General features: G+C 27.3%; 1 protein-coding gene across 12 annotated transcripts in view; it reads left to right on the top strand.

Moving 5' to 3' along the window:
• The window catches only part of LOC126746405 (cAMP-specific 3',5'-cyclic phosphodiesterase), a 415,679-nt gene that overhangs the window by 305,739 nt on the left and 86,154 nt on the right, over positions 1 to 23,786 (top strand). For all 12 annotated transcript variants that reach the window (XM_050454656.1, XM_050454655.1, XM_050454654.1 and 9 more), the window contains 3 exons: positions 18,742 to 18,843; positions 19,989 to 20,053; positions 20,112 to 20,224. In XM_050454656.1, coding sequence (XP_050310613.1) covers positions 18,742 to 18,843; positions 19,989 to 20,053; positions 20,112 to 20,224 — 280 coding nt within the window. The remainder of the gene's footprint in view (positions 1 to 18,741; positions 18,844 to 19,988; positions 20,054 to 20,111; positions 20,225 to 23,786) is intronic.

Here is a 23,786-nt window from a genome sequence, read left to right as displayed (position 1 = left end):
TCTAATTTATTATTTTTCATCGAATTAGGAAGCAAGACCCTGAAGTTCACCATGATAGTCAAGTTCATTAGAAGACAAGTGTTCTAGTCATTTTTAGTAAACCACTTATTCATATTTAGCATTTAACCAAATTTCCAGATAATTTCGTATTCCAAATTCTCTGGAAATATTTTGTAGAGTTCTTTAATTGGCTCTATTAAGATAAAGAATTTTGTGTGTTTTTTGTCTCTTAGTTCCTGTGAATTCTTTTTGAATAATTGTGTGTTTCATTGACATATGGACGAAAACAGTAAAGACACACATCAAGTCTATTAAAAAAACAAGTTCCTAAACTATTTTAAAAAGATCACTTAAGACACTCATCATTATACTCTATTTCCAGGGAACTTAGTATTCCAAATTCTCTGGAAAGGCTCCTTCGACTTCTCTAATATGGTCTGTTTAGACAAGGATTCTTATGTCTTCCCTGTCTCTTAGTTCCTGTGAATTCAAGTTTATTTATTGTTCTTCATCGAACTAGGAAGTAAGACCCTGAAGTTCACCATGATATTCAAGTTCATTAAAACACAAGTGTCTTAGTCATTTTTAATAAACCACTTATTCATATTTAGCATTTAACCAAATTTCCAGATAATTTCGTATTCCAAATTCTCTGGAAATATTATGTAGAGTTCTTTAATTGGCTCTATTCAGATAAAGAATTTTGTGTGTTTTCTGTCTCTTACTTCCTGTGAATTCTTTTTAAATAATTGTGTGTTTTATTGACCTATGGGCGAAGACAGTAAAGTCACGCTATGATCGTCAAGTCTATTAAAAAAACAAGTTTCTAAGCCACTTTAAATAGATCATTTAACACACTCGTCATGTAACCCTATTTCCAGGGAATTTGGTATTCCAAATTCTCTGGAAAGGCTCCTTAGACTTCTCTAATATGGGCTATTTAGACAAGGATTCTTATGTCTTTCCTGTCTCTAAGTTCCTGTGAATTCTAGTTTATTTATTGTTCTTCATCAAACTAGGAAGCAAGACTCTTTACTACAAGGAAGAAGTTCTACCATGATCTCTCTGACTGAAAAAACAAGTGTTTTAATCATTTTTTATCAACCACATTCATATTTATCTTTTATTCCAAATTTCAAAAAGTTTCGATTTTTCCAGGAGTAATTTTTCATTTTTTCCATGCATATAGTTTGCTTATATTTTCCAGACATCTTTTATATTTTTCAAACTTTTAGTTATTTAGCGTCATTTTTTTTACCAGAATGTACATTAGTTTTTATGTTTCCAGGGATTTACAAAAAAAATTATTTGTCGACATATTTACTTTTAACCAATTAAAGTAATCAATAAATTTTCCAAGGATTTTAAAACAATTTTTATATTTTCCAGGATTTTGAAGTCTACTTTTAAAGAATGAAGTTCATGTTTCCATACACTCATACGTTTTAACGTAATTTCTCATATCCTCCAAGAGATTTAATTTATTTATTTTGAATCAATTAACGTACATTTTAGGGTTTTTTAAGGATTTCAAAATATTTTTTGCGTTTTTCAAATATTCTTGACTAATTGTTTATATCTTCCAAGTATCCTTAATGATCTTTTATGCCTTCTGATTACATCCAATAATTGTTTATTTTATTCCTGGATATTAAAATGTATGCTATTTACTTTCAATAAATTAAAGTAATTTATAATAAGATTTCCAAAGATTTCCAACATGTTGGAGTCAACAATTTTTTTCCAGGCAGTCAACTGTACGTCTATTATTCATAATTTGAAAGTAATGTGCATTTTTTGTATTTGGGTTTGTTTTCCAGCAATTTTTAAGGAAAATAAATATTCATTTTATTCCAGGGATATGAAATAATTTTTCATTTTAGTTTTTAAATTTTCCAACTACCTTAGCTATATTAGCGTAAAAATTATTTACCGTAATTTTTAATTTTAATAGACGCATTTTTCTAAATTTTTCGTTCAAGAAATTTGGCATAATTTTTTATTTCTTGCTAATATATCCAGTTTCTTTTACTTATAATTAATAAACGTACTCAATATTCAAATTTCAAATTATCTAGGAATCCCAAATTAATTTCGTTATTTTCCATAATTTTTCAAAGAACTTTTGTTTTTAATTTTGAAATATTTACCATAAATTTGTGGATTTTCCAGGGATGTTAAAATTATTTTTATGTTTTTTAGGAATTTTAAAATTAGAACCGACCTGGAATTTTTTTCCAGGCATTCGACACTTTTTTCATATTTTTTATTCAGAGATTTCGCGTAATTTTTGTTATGAAATTACTATAATTAATAATCAGATTTTCGAAGGATTTCACAATAATTTTTATTTTTTAAATAACCCACGTATGTATGTTTTAATTGAGTATGAATGAAAGTATTATAATTTTATTGAATTTTGTGTTTTACATTTTATATGTAGCTTTTTTATGCTTAATAAAGATCATTATTAATATTATTATGTATTATAAAATTTTGGAGTTAACACTCATTTTTTAAATTTATTCCAGGCAGTCTATATAATTCTGTTTTTCACGGTTTTGGCATAATTTTTACGTCTTCCTAGTACGTCCAACATTTTTAATTTCTATTAATGAACGTACTAAATAGAGAAATTTTTAAAGGATTTAAAAATTAATTTTCAAATTTTCAAGGATTTTTCCAAGCACAAATTTCAGTTAATTTGTGGGTTTTGTAAGTATTTAAAAACAATTTTTATGGTTTCTAGTTACTTGGAATTCAAAATAATTTTTAATTTTATTTTAGATATTCGACAATTTTTTTTCCAAGGACTCGACATAATTTTGTATTTTTTTCCAAAACTTCCAGTATTTACTTTACTTCCAAGTTCCAATTAATGAACGTACCAAATATTTACATTTTCCAAGGATCTCAAAATTAACTCTTACGTTTTCTTCGTTCAATTTTTTTTTATTTTGAATTAACTAACGTAAATTTTTGAGTTTTCCAAGGATTTTAAAATAATTTTTATATTTTATAGGAATTTTAAAATCAGAACTAATTTTAATTTGTTTTTAAGAATTTGACTTTTTTTTGTATTTTTTTTTTAACTTTTTCTCACGGGTTTGGCATAATTTTCTATTTCTTTTCAATACTTCTACTATTTCCAATACAAATCAATAAACATATCAACGAAATTACTAAATCATCATATTTTTTAATCTCTCATATTTTCATGGATTTTGCCAAGCTATTCATTTGTTCCTTCTGATTTAATAACCTTAAATTTGTATTTTTTCCAAGGATTTCAAAATAATGTTTATGCTTTCCAAAATTTTGGAATTAACACTAATTTTTAAATTTATTTCAGGCATTCAACGTAATTTTTTTCCAGGGAATTCAAAATTAATTTTCAGCGTTTTCGAGGATTTTTCCAACCACTTCAATTAATTTTATTTTGAAATAACTACCGTAAATTTTTTAATTTTCCAAGGAATTTGAAATTATTTTTATACTTTATAAGAATTTTAAAATCAAAACTAATTTTAATTTTTTTTATGAGGCATTCGACGTCTTTTTTAATATTTTTTTCTCACAGATTTAACATATTTTTTTATTTCTTCTCATGGTTTCCACTGTTTCCAATACCAATGAATCAATAAACGTATTATCGATATTACTAAATAAACATAATTTTTTTAAGGATCTTATAATTAATTATCATATTTTCATGGATTCTTCCAAGCACTTTATTTTTTTCCTTCTAATTAAATTGCCTTAAATTTGTGTTCTTTTTCAAGAAAAATAGGTTTTATACTTTTTTAAAATTTTGAAATTTACAGTGATTTTTGAATTTATTCCAGGCATTTAATAAATAAAAGTTATTTTTTTAATTTTTTTTTCACGGATTTCAAAATAAATTTTCAAGTTTTCAAGGATTTTTCTAAGCACTTCAATTTTTTTTATCGAATTAATTACCGTAAATTTACGAATTTTTTAAGGATTTTAAAATAATTTTCACGATAACCAGGATTTTAGGATCAGAACTAATTTTAAATTCTATTTCAGGCATTCAACGTAGTTTTTAATCTTTTTTTCCAGGGATATGGCATACATATATTGTATTTCTTCCTAGTACTATTTCAGAATTTCTTTTACTTCCAATCATTGAATTTATTCAATAATTAAATTTTCCGAGTATCTCAAAATTAATTTTTATATTTTTAAGGATTTTTTAGTAATTTCTTATGACTTCTAAGCAATTTTTCATGTTTCCAAGCACTTCAAGTTTTTTTAATTAATTTCGAATTATATAACGTAAATTTTCAAGTTTTTCAAGGCTCTCAAAATTCATTTTATATTTTTTAGTTTTTTTTTAAATTTTCAGATATTTTTAATTTTATTCCAGGGATATAGAATAATTTTTCATCATTATTTTTTATATTTTATGTCTATAAAGAGCATTAGATATATATTTTTTTAATATCTAATTAATAACTTAATTCTTAAGTTTTCCAAGGATTTCAAAATATTTCCTATTTTATTCTAGGCATTTGACTGCAACTTTTTATATTTTTCAGAGGTTTGGTATAATTTTGAATATTTTTCAAGCACTTTAATTTTTTTTTTAATTTTGATTCAATTAATGTAGTTTTTTAATTGTTTAAGAATTTCAAAATAATTTTTAGGTTTTTGAGTTAATTTTCAATTTATATTTTCCAGGAATTTCCGATATTTAAATAAGTTTTAAATTTATTCCAGCCATTTGACCGTATCTAGAGACATTACATAATTTTTCACGTTTTTTAAGTATTTTTTTTTATTAAATTATTCATTTATAGGTTTTCCTCGGCAAGATTTACCGATACCGAATCACACACTGAAAAATGCTTTATAATTCAAACATCAATTTGTCAATAACAAAATTGTGTAGCCGTATGATTTTTTAGTATAAATTGAAATATATAAGGAAAAATAAATTAAAAAATTACTTTATACCTACTACATTAACCACCACGTTGAATAAAACATGAAAAAAAAACAAAGGGTGGAAAGGAAAATTTAACGTAAAAAACAAATTTTAACCGTGGGCTTTTGACCCTTGACACGTCCTTATTTTCCATTTTTCGAGTTTTACCCCGGCGGATCAACCCTCCTCTTGACACAATGTACCCCGTAATAATAATCGTTCTTTCACTCTTTCACATTTGCATTTTTCGCAATTAAAATGTCCGACTTTACGCGTTTTTTTTTCTTTATTTTTTAAACCGAAGCGCGGTAGTTATTAAAAAGTCGGTTTTAAGGGATCTTCTTCCTAGAAAAAGAGAAATATAGGAAAAACTTTTAATGATTTTAATTTTTTTTTTTTTGAAAATAGGACTCGATGAGACGCCTAACGAGGGTAAATATTGGCATAAGACTCTTGAAAATCGTGGAGAGGAGGCACGTGTATAGCAGGTTTATTGACTTTTCCTTACTAAAAGGGCCTACGGTAACAGTTTAAGGGTAAAAGTGAGTTTGAAACCTCAGGGCCTTCTCGTAAGGTTATTAATATTAAAGGGGAGGCAAGCAAGAGGTTTCAAAAGGAAGGAAGTAATTAAAGTTTCTCATTAAGGGTGCCATAATTATTGAATATTATAATCAGAATACTGCTAGAATATTCAAGAGTCCTTGGTTATTCATACATTTTCGTATATTTTGCAGAGGCATTTTTTATAATTGTTAAGTGCCTCTAGAGAACATAAAAAATTACGTCAAAAAAATATAAATTATTAGAAAAAGCTGGAGTATAGAAAATTACTATAGAATTCTGGAAAATAAAAAAATATATTAAAAACCTTTGCTGATTTAAATTTATCAATTAGTGCGTTATAAAAAAATAACGGAATGAAACTTATGTGCAGAGTAATATAATTGGTTATTTTATTATTTTTTTTTTACTTTCAGGTTAATTCAAATAATTATTCTTATTTTGTGGCTCTTGTATGTAGTGCCATGAAAGAATTTTTTTATTAATAATGTTCGTTAGAAATCGAAAACATACTTCAAATAGTATTTGAATATTAAAAATCATGTGAAATTCATGGATAGCATAAAAAGCAGCTAAATGCCTAGAATAAAATAACAATTTATTCCTTTCTCCTAAATCCTGGAAAATATGAAAATGTTTAATAAAATCCTAGAAAAGTTAAAAAATTACTTGAAAATTAATGAAAATGCTCTAGGATCTTGGAAAATATAAAAAATTATGGCGGAATGCCTGATATACAATAAAAAATTACTTTTTTGTTCAAAATCTTAAAAAACCTAAACATATCGACCAAGATTTTAAAAACTTTAAAAAATTTATTTTAAAATTAAAGAAATACTTTAAGTTTTTGCAAAATTGTTTAAAATTCCGAGAAAATATAAAATATTTAACCGAACTTTAAAAAAATAAAAAATTTACTTAAAAAATATTTCAAAAGCATGAAAAATCTTTGACAAACTTAGATCTATTATCAAAGTATGTAATTGAACCGATAAAAAACGTGAACCATCAATTCATTACGATCGTTAATGATTCTTGGTGTCAGATCCGTTTTTATGCCAAAAAGTGGGCCAGAATTCCATTTTTTAAGATTCTACCGCTTCTCACCTCTCTAATATGCCTTCGATCAACTTCAAATGTTACTTTCCGTATGTAATTAAACCGACTAAAGACGTAAACCATCAATTTTTACGATCGTCAATGATTCCTGAGTCTCAGATGGGTTTTCATGCCAAAAAGTGGGTCAAAAATCCATTTTTTGAGTTTCTACCGCATCTCACCTTTCTAATATGCCTTGGATTATGTTAAAATGTACATATCTTTGGAAAATTTTAAAAAATGCATATGCTTAGAAAACTTCCAATTTCTGGAATAAATAAAAAATTATTCCAAAATCCTGGAAAATATATTTTTCTTCATGCTTTAAAAAACTAAACGTCTTAGAAATTCCCGGATTTACATTGACAAATACTAAAAATCCTTGCAAAATTTGTCGTCAATTTCAGGAGAATATTCATTAAAAAAAACCTAAGAAACATTATTCCTAATTAAAATCAAATCAAGTAAACCTGAATTAAAAGAAAAATTAAGTCAAATCTCTGGAAAACATGAGAAGTCCTTGGAAATATGAATCTATTTGAAAAAAAAACATTCGTTTAGAAAACTTGAAATTATGAATAATTTATACAATCCCTAGAATACATAAAAACTGACTTCAAGATCCTGGAAATTGCCTTTGATTTTTGAAAAAAAATCTAAAAAATTTAGAAAAGCGTGAATAAAAATTGGAAAATACTTGAAACCTTTGGTAAACATGATCATTTTTATCAAAATCTTGGTAAACTAAATAAATAAATAATATCTTTATTTAGCAAATAGCTACATTCAAAAACAAAAATTTTAAAAAAAATCACTTTTAAATTAAAGGAGTACCGTCAAGTTCTGGAAAAAAATTAAAAGTGTTCATAGAAAGCATAAAATATACTTGAAAAAAACGTTTATTTCATAGCAAAATTATAATTTTTAAATACGCGGAATTTTCCCCCTCGACAACAACAAGTGTTAGAGAGAATTCCAAGTTACAACAGAAATCAGCAGAATTCCGTCGAAATAGCAGCGAGGGTAAGTGATGTGGTTATTAATTTTTTGGGAAAAAATAGAGGAATAAACTCTGAACCAAAACAAAAACGCAGACGGAAAATTGAGGTAACTGCTGGAAAAAGTATCAGCTCGGATGATCTTCAAAATCGCAAGATAGCAGAAAGCCTTAATAAAACTGAAAAAACTAAAAAAAAAATATAGTCACTAAGAAAACACAATCCAAGAAAGCAGAAACAATTGAAAATAAAAATAAAAAAAGGAAAAAACAAACACAAATAACAAAAAGAAAAATAACATACAGATACTAAGTTCTAGGGAAAATATAGATGATGATGACCTTGGAGGCTGCTGAAGAAGAAATTGATAATTTTCTTGCAGAAATAGATAATATGCCTGAACCGATTGAAGTTGTAAATGCTAATGAGCCTGGAACCAGCGGCTTATCGAAAATCGAAAAAAAGAAGAAAACAAAATATGAATCGGATACAGACACAAGTATTTCTAGTACCAGTTTAGTTTACATGGATAATTCGTCAGAAAATGAAGAATTTTTTTCTATCGGTGACTACGTAAATGTTACCGAACCCAATTCTCTAGATTCTTTTCCTGGCAAATTTGATAGGTATGCCAAGGACATTCGGTTTGGCTGGGTTTTAGAAATGATCCATGTTAAAAAAAATATTTGGAAGTGGCCTGAACAGCCCTTACGAAATTCCTACCATGTGGCATATTTTGATGTCTGTGGAGATCCATCTATTATAGACAGGGATAATTTCATGTTTAAAAGTTTGTTTAAATAAAGAAATTTCTTGGCTTTCATATTTTTTATGTTTTTTGCAATAATTATGTTTTACCAAACATACCTTCTCTGAAAATCTAAAAAAATCAAATTATATTTTTTAAATGAGTCAAATATATCCATCCGAATGGTTGTCTTTGCCCCGATCTTTAAAATAAACCTAAATAAGCACAAAATATTGTATGGAACAAAGTCACCCGATCCTTGAGGGTGACATTGCACACCCACTTTTTATTTATTTTTTTTTGAAATAGGACTTAGCTACATACTGTTAGGTAGATAGTTCAATTAAATACATTAAGACTCAAATAAAACTAATAAAAATTTTGCATTTTTTGTGATATTATAAATAAAAAAATTTAGACAAACTTTAAAACTGGGTCAAAGTCACCCGACTTTACGGTACCTAAATAGTATAATTTTTAAATACCTAATAGGAAAATAGGCATAAAATAAATAATAGTTTAAAAAAACTAAAAGAACACGCTTTAATCGAACTAAAAAGCATAGAAAAAGCAAGAAAGCGTGGGCATAAAAGCTACAAAGGGAAAATAAAAATTTATAATGTAGTTGCATACATAAACATTTAAAAGCATAATATAGTATTAATATGAAAAAACAATATTCATTATAAAGCAATTAGAAGATTTTTTTTATAATTCTTTGAAATAATTAAAATCTAACTAAACTTTTATTCACAATAATGTTTAACATCTGTATAGTATTATTAAAAACATATTAAGGACAAATCCTTGGAAAACATGCAAAATCATTGGAAACTTTTTGAAAAAAAAAATCAATCGTTTAGAAATTACGTAAAAAAATTATAGTCAATTTCCTGGAATTAAAAAAAACATTATTTACAATCCCTGGAACACATAAAAACTAACTCCAAAATCCTGGAAAATACACTTTTTATTCTTAAAAACTGTAAAAATTTTAGAAATGCTTAAGAAATGGTTAGGAAAGCACAAAACATCCTTTAAAGTCTTAATTCTGCTTAAAAATTTAATAAAAACTCATGTGCTTAGAAGACATCAAAAAATTAATTAATTGTTCTTATTTTGTAATTACAATAATTTAAGTGTTTTGTATCCATTATAATATTACACTGTAAATTATGTGTGTTGAAAATTTGCTAAATTAACAAATTATTACTATTATCTTTACTGATCCTTAAAAAAATAAATAAATAAAAAAATACTACAAATGGCAGTAAAGTGGCTAAGTGCCTCGAAAATATGTCAATGCTTAATAAATACTTTGGAAAATATGGAAAATCCTTGGAGAATTAAATCTATTTGAAAAAAATCATATGCTTAAAAAACATTATCTTAGATCTATAGAAAAAATTTAAAAAATTTAGTTAATTTTCCGGAATAAAATAAACAATAATAAAAATACCTAAAACATATTAAAAGATTTATAAAAACTTGGATAATATGGAAAATTATGTATAACCTCTGGAAAGCTGGAATGAGCTCTAATGCTTACAATTAACAATTACGTAAAATGCCTGGAATAAAAATGATTTGAAGAGCCTGGAATAAAACGTAAAATTATTTTAAAATTCTAGACTTTAAATCTTTAAAAAATTTCAATAATCAATTAAATATTCTGGATGCAAAATAAATCAAAATATTTTAATTATGACGAATTAAAACTGAATTAATTTGAAGGTTTTAAAAAATGCATATGCTTAAAAAACAAAAAAATAATGGTCATTTTCCTAGTATATAAGAAAATTAAATTTCCAATTCCTGGGATAAATAAAAAATTGTTCCACAATCCTGGTAAATATAATTTTTAAATTAAATTAAATAAACCTAAATTAAAAGAAAATGTAGGTCAAATCCCTGGAAAACATGAAAAGTCCTTGAAAACATGAATGTATGTATATCCATAGAAAACATAAAAAAATATGCTGAATTTTCTGGAGTAAGAAAACAATATTTACAATCCCTATAATACATAAAAACTGACTTCACTGAAAGCATAAAATATACTTAAAAAACGTATATTTCGTGGCAAAATTATAATTTTTAAATGCCTGGAAAATAGGCATAAAATAAATAATAGTAAATAATAAAGAACACGCTTTTATTGTTAATCGAACTAAAAAGTAGAAAATAATTTTTTCTGTTATCAAATTATTGCATTGTCATCGGTCCTTTGATACGTATGCAAAGTTTCAAGTTGATCAAGAAATAAAAACCAGTGAAAATTAAGCTCAAAGATTCCGATACATACCCGAGTTAATAAAACCGTGTTAAGAACCTTAAAAACATATTAAGGACAAATCGTTAGAAAACATGAAAAATCATTGAAAACTTTTTGAAAAAAAATCCATCGTTTAGAAATCATGAAATTACGTAAAAAAATTATGGTCAATTTTCTGGAATAAAAAAAAACATTATTTACAATCCCTGGAACACATAAAAATTAACTCCAAAATCCTGGAAAATACACTTTTTATTCTTAAAAAAAATAAAAATTTTAGAAATGTTTAAGAAATGGTTAGGAAAGCACAAAACATCCTTGGAAGTCTTAAATCTACTTAAAAATTTAATAAAAACTCATGTGCTTAGAAGACATCAAAAAATTATTGTTTTTATTTTGTAATTACAATAATTTTAAGTATTTTGTATCCATTATATGTATACACTGTAAATTATGTGTTGAGAATTTGCTAAATGAACAAATTATTACTATTTTCATTACTGGCCCTGAAAAAAATAAAAAATAAAATAAATAAATAAAAAAATACTATAAATGACATTAAAGTGGCCAAAAGCCTGGAAAATATAAAAATATTTATTTAAAACCTCGAAAAAATTTCAGTTAATTTTCTGGAACAAAAAAACAATAATTAAAATACCTGGAAGGCATATAAAATCACTCCGAAATCTTGGAAAATACACTTTTTTGTTCAACCTTAGACCAAACTAAAAAAAATTGGAAATGCATGTATTAAAATTGACAAATATTTAAAACGCTTTGAAAATCTTGCGCCAATCATATAAAAACAACTAAATGGAAAATAATATTGCTAACAAAAAATTTATAGAAACTTGGATAATATGGAAAATTATGTATAACCTCTGAAAACCTGGAATGATCTCTAATGCTTACAATCAACAATTACGTGAAATGCCTGGAATAAAATTGATTTAACGAACCTGGAATAAAACATAAAATTATTCTAAAAGTCTAGACTTTAAATCTTTAAAAAATCTAAATGATCAATTAAATATTCTGGATGCAAAATAAATCAAAGCATTTTAATTATGACGAACTAAAACTTCTGTTCATTATTTCATGCTAAAAAGTATAATTAAAATCCTCTTAACAGGGACCCTTATTATAAAAACAAAGGAGATCATTGAGTTTTATATTCTCATTATAATTATTCATTTCCGGTGTTTCACTGGAACTAATTTTTTATCAGAAAAACAATAGGATTTAATTTTCAAAAAGAAAAAACCCATTCAGGAAACTAATAAATATCGCAACCTGAAACTCACTCGTATTTCATCTAATAAATAATAATAATAACAACTAATAATCAAAAGCGCAAATAGACATCCGTCTTCCGCTAGGCGAAATTGCAATTTGCAATTTCACGGATGCCCTTCTGGTTAGACGTAACAACGATAAATAAAATAAAATAAAATAAATCATAGTGCCGCGTACAGGTTTATTGTTCGGATACCCGCGGTGATAAAAGCCAAAGAGAGAGAGAGACATTTATAATATTGCGTACAGCAAAATCCCTATAAATTATCATTTTTATTGTTTTAGCAATGGAATTGAATTTTACCGACTTTAATTTATTTTATTCACCCTTCGAAACGCAAAACCCACTCGGCGGAGTAAATCATTATGTTAATGAAACGTTTTTAGGTTTCGGTTCGTTTCCTTATTATTTTCTTCATTGATTTTACTAAAACTTGTTGTATATAAATTCCAGTAATATCAGAAGCAAACAATTTGGACTTTATATTTGACAATAAATAACCATTTGCTTCTCATATAAATAAAAAATTATTTGGCTAAGGCAATTAGACAAATCTAATAAAAATTAAGAGATCATGAATTAAAAAAAAAAAAATCTTTAGAAAACTGGAAAGTTTTCTGTAAGGAACAAAATATTTTGTATTTTATTGGCAAGTGAATATCTTGTGTTCTAGAAGTCAAAATTGAATAATTACTGATTTATGGACCTTTGTAGTCTTTTAAAAAAAACGAATAAAATCCATTAAAAAAAATCAATATATTGGAATTTTTATTCCAAGAGTGCCTGTAAGGAACAAAATAATTTGTCTTTTATTGACAAGTAAATATCTTGGGCTCTAAAAGTCAAAATTGACAAATCATTGATTTATGGACTAGTCTGGATATTTTTTATTTTTTTTAATAAAATCTATATACAAAAAGTCAATATATTGGAATTCTCATTATAGGAGTGCCTGGAAGAAACAAATTAATATGTCTCTTATTAGCAAGCAAATATCCGGGATTCTGGTTGTCAAAATTTAAATATTATTGATTTATGAACTAGTCTAAGTAATTTTTTAGCAATTTTTAAAGAAACCACTAAAATCCATTTACAAAAAGTCCAGATAATGGCATTCTTATTCCAGGAGTGCCTGTAAGGAACAAAATAATTTGTCTCTTATTGACAAGTGAATATCTTGTGTTCTAATTGTTAAAATTGAAAATTTACTGATTTATGGACTAGTCTGGATATTTTTTAATTTTTTTAATAAAATCTATATACAAAAAGTCAATATATTTGAATTCTCATTCTAGGAGTGCCTGTAAGGAACAAATTAATTTATCTCTTATTGGCAAGCGAATATCCGGGATTCTGGTAGTCGAAATTTAAAAATGATTTATTTATGAACCACTTTAAATAATTTTTTAGCTATTTTTAAAGAAACCACTAAAATCTATTCACAAAAAGTTCAGATAATGGTATTCTTATTCCAGGAGTGCCTGTAAGGAACAAAATAATTTGTCTCTTATTGACAAGTGAATATCTTGATTTTTAGAAGTCTAAATTTAGAAATTATTGATTTGTAAACTACTTTGAAGACTTTTTTAATCTTTTTTTGAAGAACTGACTAAAATCCTTTTACAAACAATCAAAACATTGGAATTCTTATTCCAGGAGTGCCTCTAAGAGACAAAATAATTTGCCTCTTGTTGACAAGTGAATCTCTTGGTTTCGGTTATATAGAGTAAATGCAAAATTACTCTAAAAGCCTAGAAAATGTGAAAATTTGTTCTCCAATTCTTGAAAAACATGTTAAAAGTCTGGAAAACTTATAAAATTAATTTAAAGTCCTGGAAGGTGTGACGAATTTTCTGCAATGCCTGGAAAAAATTACTTTAAATACCTGGAAAAAATATTTAAAAAATGTTGAAAAGTTTTATGGTTAATGTTGTAAAAATGGTCGTTAAATGCTTAAAATTAAAAAAAAAAAACGTTTAACAAATCCTTAGAAAAAATGTAAGAAATTTGTAAAATCCTTGAGCAGCATAAAAATTGTGTTCAAATTACTGAAATAAGAAAAAAATGAATTCAAATACATGGAAACTATGAAACATTACTGGAAAATCCTGGAAAACCTTAAAGATTGTGTAAAATCCTTGGAAAATATTAAAAAATTACGATCAAGTCCTTGGGGAAAATGTGCATCAAATCCCTGAATAACATTAGGGTAAAATGTGTAAAATTAATTTATTTTATAAAATTTATTTACGACCCAGGAGAATATAGAAATTCTACAAATTTAGGGAAAACTTTACTTAAAAAATTCACTTAAATAGAAAATAAATAAGAAACCTTTAGAAAAACATAAATTAATAGAAATTTCTGGAAAACTTATAGTTTTATTGCCTGGAATGTCTTGAAAATTTTTTTTCAAAGAACTGACTAAAATCCTTTTAGAAACAATCAAAATATTGGAATTCTTATTCCAGGAGTGCCTGTAAGGGACAAAATAATTTGCCTCTAATTGGCAAGTGAATCTCTTGGTTTCGGTTATAAAGAATAAATGAAAAATTACTCTAAAAGCCTAGAAAATGTAGAAATTTGTTCTCCAATCTCTGGAAAAGAGGTTAAAGTGAGTCTGGAAAACTGGAAAATTAATTTAAAGTCCTGGAAGGTGGGACGAATTTTTCTGCAATGCCTGCAAGAAACGACTTCAAATACCTGGAAAATATTAAAAAATTGTTAAAAATTCTTGAAAATGTATTTACTTGACACTTGAAAAATAATCGCTAAATGAGGGAATTAAAAATAATTATAAACTTAAAAAGTATGAAAAAAAAAATTCAAATCTCTTAGAAACACAAAAAAATCTATTCAAATGCCTGGAATAAGAAAACAGTTAATTCGAATATATGAAAACTATGAAACATTACTGAAAAATCTTGAAAAAATTTAAAGGTTGTGTAAAATCCTTGGAAAATATTAAAAAATTGCGATCAAATCCTTGGGAAAAATGTGCATCAAATCCCTGAATAACATTACGGTAAAATGTATAAAATTAATAGGACTATCTGCTTACTACCCAGGAAAATATAGAAATTCTACAAATATATGGAAAACTGCTTAAAGCTTAAAAAATTCACTTAAATAGAAAATAAATAAAAAACTTTTAGAAAAACATAAATTAATAGAAATTTCTGGAAAACTTATAGTTTTATTGCCTGGAATATCTTGAATTTGTATTTTAAAGAACTAACTAAAATCCTTTTACAAACAATCAAAATATTGGAATTCTTACTCCAGGAGTGACACTAAGCGACAAAATAATTTGCCTCTAATTGGCAAGTGAATCTCTTAGTTTCGGTTATAAAAGGTACATGAAAAATTACTCTAAAAGCCTAGAAAATGTAGAAATTCATTCTTCAATCCCTGAAAAACATGTTAAAAGTCTGGAAAACTTATAAAATTAATTTAAAGTCCTGGAAGGTGTGACGAATTTTCTGCAATGCTTGGAAAAAATTACTTTAAATACCTGGAAGAAATATTTAAAAAATTTTGAAAACTCTTAAAAATTTTTATGGTTAATGTTGAAAAAATGGTCGTTAAAGGCTTGAAATAAAAAAAGAACGTTTAAGAAATCCTTGGAAAAAGGAAAAAATTTGTAAAATCCTTGAGCAGCATAAAAATTGTGGTCAAATTACTGAAATAAGAAAAAAATGAATTCAAATACATGGAAACTATGAAACGTTACTGGAAAATCCTCGAAAACCTAAAAGGTTGTGTAAAATCCTTGGAAAATATTAAAAAATTACGATCAAGTCCTTGGGGAAAATGTGCATCAAATCCCTGAATAACATTAGGGTAAAATGTGTAAAATTAATTTATTTTATAAAATTTACTTACGACCCAGGAGAATTTAGAAATTCTACAAATTTAGGGAAAACTTTACTTAAAAAATTCACTTAAATAGAAAATAAATAAAAAACCTTTAGAAAAACATAAATTAATAGAAATTTCTGGAAAACTTATAGTTTTATTGCCTGAAATGTCTTGAAAATTTTTTTTCAAAGGACTGACTAAAATCCTTTTACAAACAATCAAAATATTGGAATTCTTATTCCAGGAGTGCCTGTAAGGGACAAAATAATTTGCCTCTAATTGGCAAGTGAATCTCTTGGTTTCGTTTATAAAGAGTAAATGAAAAATTACTCTAAAAGCCTAGAAAATGTAGAAATTTGTTTTCCAATCTCTGGAAAAGAGGTTAAAATGAGTCTGGAAAACTGGAAAATTAATTTAAAGTCCTGGAAGGTGGGACGAATTTTTCTGCAATGCCTGCAAGAAACGACTTCAAATACCTGGAAAATATTAAAAAATTGTTAAACATTCTTGAAAATGTATTTACTTGATACTTGAAAAATAATCGCTAAATGAGGGAATTAAAAAAAATTATAAATCCTTAAAAAGTATGAAAAAAAAAATTCAAATCTCTTAGAAACACAAAAAAATCTATTCAAATGCCTGGAATAAGAAAACAGTTAATTCGAATGTATAAAAACTATGAAACATTACTGAAAAATCTTGAAAAAATTTAAAGGTTGTGTAAAATCCTTGGAAAATATTAAAAAATTGCGATCAAATCCTTGGGAAAAATGTGCATCAAATCCCTGAATAACATTACGGTAAAATGTATAAAATTAATAGGACTATCTGCTTACCACCCAGGAAAATATAGAAATTCTACAAATATATGGAAAACTTTGCTTAAAGCTTAAAAAATTCACTTAAATAGAAAATAAATAAAAAACTTTTAGAAAAACATAAATTAATAAAAATTTCTGGAAAACTTATAGTTTTATTGCCTGGAATATCTTGATTTTTTTTTTAAAGAACTAACTAAAATCCTTTTACAAACAATCAAAATATTGGAATTCTTACTCCAGGAGTGACACTAAGCGACAAAATAATTTGCCTCTAATTGGAAAGTGAATCTCTTAGTTTCGGTTATAAAAAGTACATGAAAAATTACTCTGAAAGCTTAGAAAATGTAGAAATTTGTTCTCCAATCTCTAGGAAACAGGTTAAAGTAAGTGTGGAAAACTGAAAAAATTAATTTAAAGTCCTGAAAGGTGTGACGAATTTTTCTGCAATGCCTGCAAGAAATGACTTCAAATACCTGAAAAACACGGTTTAGTATCCCTGTATCGAATGTACAACAAATCCCTGAATAACATTAGGGTAAAATGTGTGAAATTAATGAAGAATTTACTTACGGCCCAGGAGAATATAGAAATTCTACAAATCTATGGAAAACTTTACTTAAAAAATTCACTTAAATAGAAGATAAATAAAAAACCTTTTAGGAAAACATAAATTAATAAAAATTTCTTACTTTTTAATTGTGTGGATGTCTTGAAAATCAGAAAAAGCCTGTCGAGTACTCAAAAGTTATAAGAAATTAAAAATAAAGTAAAGAATTAACTCTGATAAACATACAAAACTCATATAAAAAATAAAAAATAAAAACATTTGTAATACGTGGAAAGGCATATAACCTGAAAAACGTAAAATTTCATTCTGGAATTCCTTTAAAAATAACTAAAATTACGTCAAACGCCTGGAATAAAATGAGAAATTGCTCCTATGAAAATTTATTTTATAATGCCTGGAATGGATACATACACTCTGGAAAACGATAGAAAATTCTGAAAAATAAAATTTTATTATTTTTTTTTCAGTCGATAAATACATGTAAGGCAATATTTATTAATAATGCATAAATAAACTGATAAACACATAAAATCCCCGCAAAAGTTAAAATTATGCCTAAAAGATATGAAAAATTAATTTTTTATTTAAGATCAGAAATCTGAAAAACAAAAAATTAAATTTTTCAAAAATACCTTAAAACTTACAAAAAAAATACATCAAACGCCTTGAATAAAATTATAAATTACGTAAAACGTCTGGAAAAAGTGAAATAATCCTGAACAAAATAATAAATAAATTCGGTACTTTTAGATATAAAACCTACAGGCAAGGTTGTTTGAAAAATTACTACACGTGCCTGAAAGACATGAAAAATGACCCCGATATCCTGTAAAACACAAAAAATTAATTTAAATCCCTGTAAGAAATGACAAATGTCCTGAACTGCCTGGTAAAATGAAAAACCAGTTTTTATACCTGATTAATTAAATTGCTTGTTTCAAACCCTTGAAGGACATTAACTCACAAGAAATGATGATAAAAGTCAAAAAAATTGTACAAATCTTTAAAAACATACAAATTCACGTCAAATACTTAAAATAAAATGTCCCTAAAAACCTGGAATAACTTTGAAAATAACAATTATACAAAATTTTTTCACATACATTTTAATTGGTTACGTCCTTCAGACATTTAACAAAAAACACGGTTAAGTATCCCTGTGTTCGTTAATCAAGAAATTTCTGCAAAGTCCACGTTTTTATATTCCCTTTTTTCTGCTATATTAAAAATATAAAGTCAACGTAAATAAATTAAATTAGCCCTTAATGAAAAATAAACCCTTAAAAAGCACTCCGCTTCAAACCGTTTTTTTTAAGTTAATTAAAGGATGCCGAGAACGCTATTTGGTATATGGTATATTTACAAATAACTTTATGATTACCTTTTCCACTAGTTTTTTTCCTAAACCACTTAATTCTTTTATAACATCACTGCGTGGGTATTTTCTGAAACAGGATGCTTTCTTAATTATTATTTGATGCTGCTTTATATAGTGCATGGTAGGACCGCTAATTAATTATTAACTTTAAGTAATTTTTTAATTAATTAAGGGTTTTTTTACAGCCACGGAGAGGATTTAATAGTCACTCCCTTCGCACAAGTTCTTGCCAGTCTACGGAGCGTACGCAACAATTTTCAATGTCTCACCAACGTACCCTCGAACAAGTAAGTATGTTTTTCAGTTTTTAATTAATTAATCTTATATTAGGGTCATTTAAATTAATTAATTTATTAAGGAATAACTCAGGTTCAATTGTTAATTATTACTCACATGGATGTGGAAAATGAATTTTCAAACACATAGATTTGCGTGTTACATATTGAGCACATTGCTCGGAAAAACGAGTTTTACAACAAATTTTGACACTCCAGATTCAAACGGACCTCTTGGTTTTATCCAGAAATGCCGTACTTTGCAGTTTCTGATTTATTAAATTTTATTCCTCATGCAGATGAATAGGGAAAACGAATCTTAGGACACATGAATCTGTTTGTTCAATATTATGCACATTGATGAGGAAAACGAGTTTTACAACAAATTTAGTTTGACAACTCTATTGAATTCTAGTTTGTGATTAATTCTTGATGCATAATGAACTGACTGGATTTTAATCCCTGGAATATATTAATAAATTAATTACTCTTCTATAGATGAGGTCATATCTTTGAAACTTTCTACTAAAAAAACACGTAACGTACCTCAAAATATAGGATATTAAATGGCGTATTTCGCTTTCAAAAAACCCTCATTTATCCTCTTACTGTATACCGACAAACGACGATTTAATTCATATCTTCTACACAAGAATTATCAGGGCAACATATACTACGTCTATTGTTTGACTGGTTTCAATATCTCGGTTAGTCGCCTAGGTAATTGTAAAATACACATAACAGACGAGACGACAAAGGGATTTACCCTTGTGTTACTGGATCATGCTTCAGTAAATGCAAAACGTCTTTTGTTACATAGAGGTATTGAGAACCTCGCAATGTGACGTTTAATAGTAAAACAGGAGTTAATTTGAAAGGATCGTTACGCTTTCAATTTGCAGAGGCATATTATGAACCAAATAAAGTTTATTTCATTATTCTCCCTTCAGTAGATCAATAGTTATCAGCAGTTTAAAGTTTCAAGAGTCTGCTGGCGTAACTCACAAATGACTGACTCAAGAAATATAAAAACTGCAGATTCTTGTAGATCCTTTTTTGCTAATGAACTTTGATTTTGACCCCAAAAACTCTAAATCAACCTTAATTGAAGTTATGTGGAAATTTTGTCCCTAAATTAATAAATTTTTTATTTCCAGATCTCGACGTTCTTCTGGAGCTGCCGCGGTCACCACGCCCCAACCACGCAATCTAAATCCAGGAGGTAAGACATTTTTCTTCTTTTTCATTTAATCCAGATATTAACGAACATTTAATTCCAGACGAAGCATACATGAAACTAGCCATGGAAACCGTAGAAGAGCTGGACTGGTGCCTGGACCAGTTGGAAACCATCCAGACCCATCGTTCCGTTTCCGATATGGCTTCATTAAAGGTAAGTTTATTTTGCACATTAAACGCATCGTAAAAATTCCAGACAGATTTACCCTAATCTGGACCATTATCCAGGCAGTTCCCTATCACGTTCTTAAACTTTAAAATAGCCGCCGTAAATAACGTTAACTCGGGATCCTGCTTTCCTGGATGGGAATACGTGACTTTCCAGGTAATACGCTGACTCGGATTTCGCCCATTTAATATTCTGTCGGTGTGAAACTTTACTACTTCCGTAAGGATCTCTTTTTTTTTTCGTTGCTTCCTAACTAGGACAAGGAGTTTTTCAAGGATTATAGATGCTTGACCCTGTTTGGAAAAATGGGTGCATTCAAAAATTAAATAGGTCAAAATAATGATTTGCTCCTTGTATAGCATGAAAAAGAGAAGGAGTTCTTCAATCATAAAGCTTTCAATAAGCACAAAAACGTGTATCTTTTGTTGAATAGCTTTGAGTTTAGGTGTTTATACCAAAATTAGTGACCCTTTAAGAATATGTAACTTTTATTATTTTTGGACTAATCATTTATGAATTATGACCATTTGAATTTGGCTCTACCTCAGTAGACCCTAGATGCGTTAGGCTTGGAGCTTTTGGTAATAACGTTTGATCTACTGAAGCAAGAATCATGAAATAAGCTTTATTGGATTAAAAATGATCTGCGCTGAAATTCTTGTAATATTTACTGAAGGTCTAAACCCAATACTACTGAAGATATTTGAGCTTTTAGGAAGAATGTCAATTTCAAAGAAGCCACAATATAAAATCCTTGATAACTTCTTTCGAAGTTAAGTTAGAGTCAACATAATTATATTAAATTTTAAGAGCCAGTGATTGTGTATAAGAATCTGCAATTTTTATTCTTTTTGAATCAGCCATTTATGAGTTATGACTATCTGATTTTGGCTCTATGTCAGTAGACTCTTATTGCGTTAGTCTCGGAGATTTTAGTGATAACTTTTGAACTACTAAAGCTAGGATCATAAAATAAGCTTTATTGGATTACCAAGGAATCTTTCTAACATTTTTGTAATATTGATCATTGCTCTAAACCCAATACTAATGAAGATATTTGGGCTGTTAGGAGGAGTGCCAATTTCACAGAAGCCACAACATAAAAATCCTTGATAACTTCTTTTGAAGTAGATTTAGAATCAACATGATCATAATAAAAGTTCAAGAGCTAGTGATTGTGTATAAGAATCTAAAATTTGTATGCTTTTTGAATTAGCTATTTATGAGTTATGACCATTTGAATTTAGCTCTATGTCAGTAGACTCTTATTGCGTTAGGCTCGGAGCTTTAGGTGATAACTTTTGATCTACTGAAGCTAGGATCATAAAATAAGCTTTATTGGATTACCAAGGAATCTTTCTAACATTTTTGTAATATAGATCATAGCTCTAAACCCAATACTCATGAAGATATTTGAGCTGTTAGAAGGAGTGCCAATTTCACAGAAGCCACAACATAAAAATCCTTGATAACTTCTTTTGAAGTAGATTTAGAGTCAACATGATTATAATAAAAGTTCAAATGCCAATGATTTTGTATAAGAATCTGAAATTTTCACGCTTTTTGAATCAGCCATTTATGAGTTATGACTATTTGAATTTGGCTCTATGTCAGTAGACTCTTATTGCGTTAGGCTCGGAGCTTTAGATGATAACTTTTGATCTACTGAAGTTAGGATCATAAAATAAGCTTTATTGGATTACCAAGGAATCTTTCTAACATTTTTGTAATATAGATCATAGCTCTAAACCCAATACTCATGAAGATATTTGAGCTGTAAGGAAGAGTGCCAATTTCACAGAAGCCACAACATAAAAATCCTTGATAACTTCTTTTGAAGTAGATTTAAAATCAACATGATCATAATAAAAGTTCAAGAGCCAGTGATTGTGTATAAGAATCTAAAATTTTTATGCTTTTTGAATTAGCTTTTTATGAGTTATGACCATTTGAATTTAGCTCTATGTCAGTAGACTCTTATTGCGTTAGGCTCGGAGCTTTAGGTGATAACTTTTGATCTACTGAAGCTAGGATCATAAAATAAGCTTTATTGGATTACCAAGGAATCTTTCTAACATTTTTATAATATAGATCATAGCTCTAAACCCAATACTCATGAAGATATTTGAGCTGTAAGGAAGAGCGCCAATTTCACAAAAGCCACAACTTAAAAATCCTTGATAACTCCTTTTGAAGTAGATTTAGCGTCAACACAATCAAAATACAAGTTCAAGAGCCAATAATTGTGTATAAGAATCTGCAAATTTTATATATTTTGCATAAGCCGTCTATAAGTTATGACTATTTGAATTTGGCTCTACGTCAGCAGACCCTTGATGCGTTAGGCTCAGAGCTTTTGGTAATAACTTTTGATCTACTAAAGCTACGACCATGAAATAAACTTTATTTAATTAGTAATAATCCGTTCTAACATTCTTGTAATACTAACTCAACCTCTAAACCTAATGCTACTAAAGATATTTGGGCTGTTAAAAGAAAAATCAGTTTTAATGAAGCTACAACCTAAAAGTCCTTGATATTGATTTTGAAATTGATTTAGAGTTAATGTGGTCATAATCAAAGTTCAAGATCTAGTGATTATGTATAAGAATCAGTAATTTTTATGGTTTTGGCGTTAGCCGTTTGTAAGTTATGACCATTTTAATTTGGCTCTACGTCAGTAGACCTTTGATGAGTTCTCAGAGCTTTTGGTAATAACTTTTGATCTACTAAAGCTAGGATCATAAAATAAGCTTTATCTGATTAATAAAGGGTTGCTCTAAAATTTTTGTAATATTGACTAATAATTTTTTTTGAATCCGAATATTTAAAAAAATAAAAGTAATTTTTCTTTTTGTTTAGAAGTGACTATTAATGAAATATTAATCTCAACAGTGATTTTAAAAACTCGTCTGCATCGAAATCTAATTAGAGACGTAATAAAATATTTATCTCACTAGTGATTTTAAAAAGTTTTTTTATATCAGCAATGATTGTGGAGGTTCATGACAAAAAACTAGTAAAACATATATTTTGTCCCTTTTCCGCTTAGCAAATTATAATATAGTGATTTCAACAGTCATTTTAAAGACTCCTATGGATCCAAGTCCAATAAAAGAATGTAGGTTTTATCTTCTCGCCTAGACGTATCTTGAATAAATATTTCCCTTATAAATGTTCGTCTCTATAAAGCATTTTAATTGATAATCTCATTACATAAAATAACCCTCATAAACCTTATTGTATTCCGCAAATCCTAGAAAATAAATGTATAAAACATGCCGTTACGATATCAAAAAACAATTAATTCTTATCACCGTACATCCCAGATAGTAAAATCCTTATCCAACATAAACAAAACTATTCAATGTCGAAATAACAGTGCAATAAACGGAAAACAAACCACTTGTAATCTAGAAATAGAAACTCCAAATAAAAATTTCATAATCGTATTAACGAGTTTATAAAGGAAACTCTTGGCATAACATCTAGTTTTCAAAGGATCCATGTTATATGTCACGTAGCGTCTGTTAAATATATTCAAGCA

The sequence above is a fragment of the Anthonomus grandis genome, chromosome 17, assembly GCF_022605725.1.
Source record: "Anthonomus grandis grandis chromosome 17, icAntGran1.3, whole genome shotgun sequence".
NCBI classification, from domain to species: Eukaryota; Metazoa; Arthropoda; class Insecta; order Coleoptera; family Curculionidae; genus Anthonomus; species Anthonomus grandis.
This window is presented reverse-complemented; position numbering and strand designations above follow the sequence as displayed.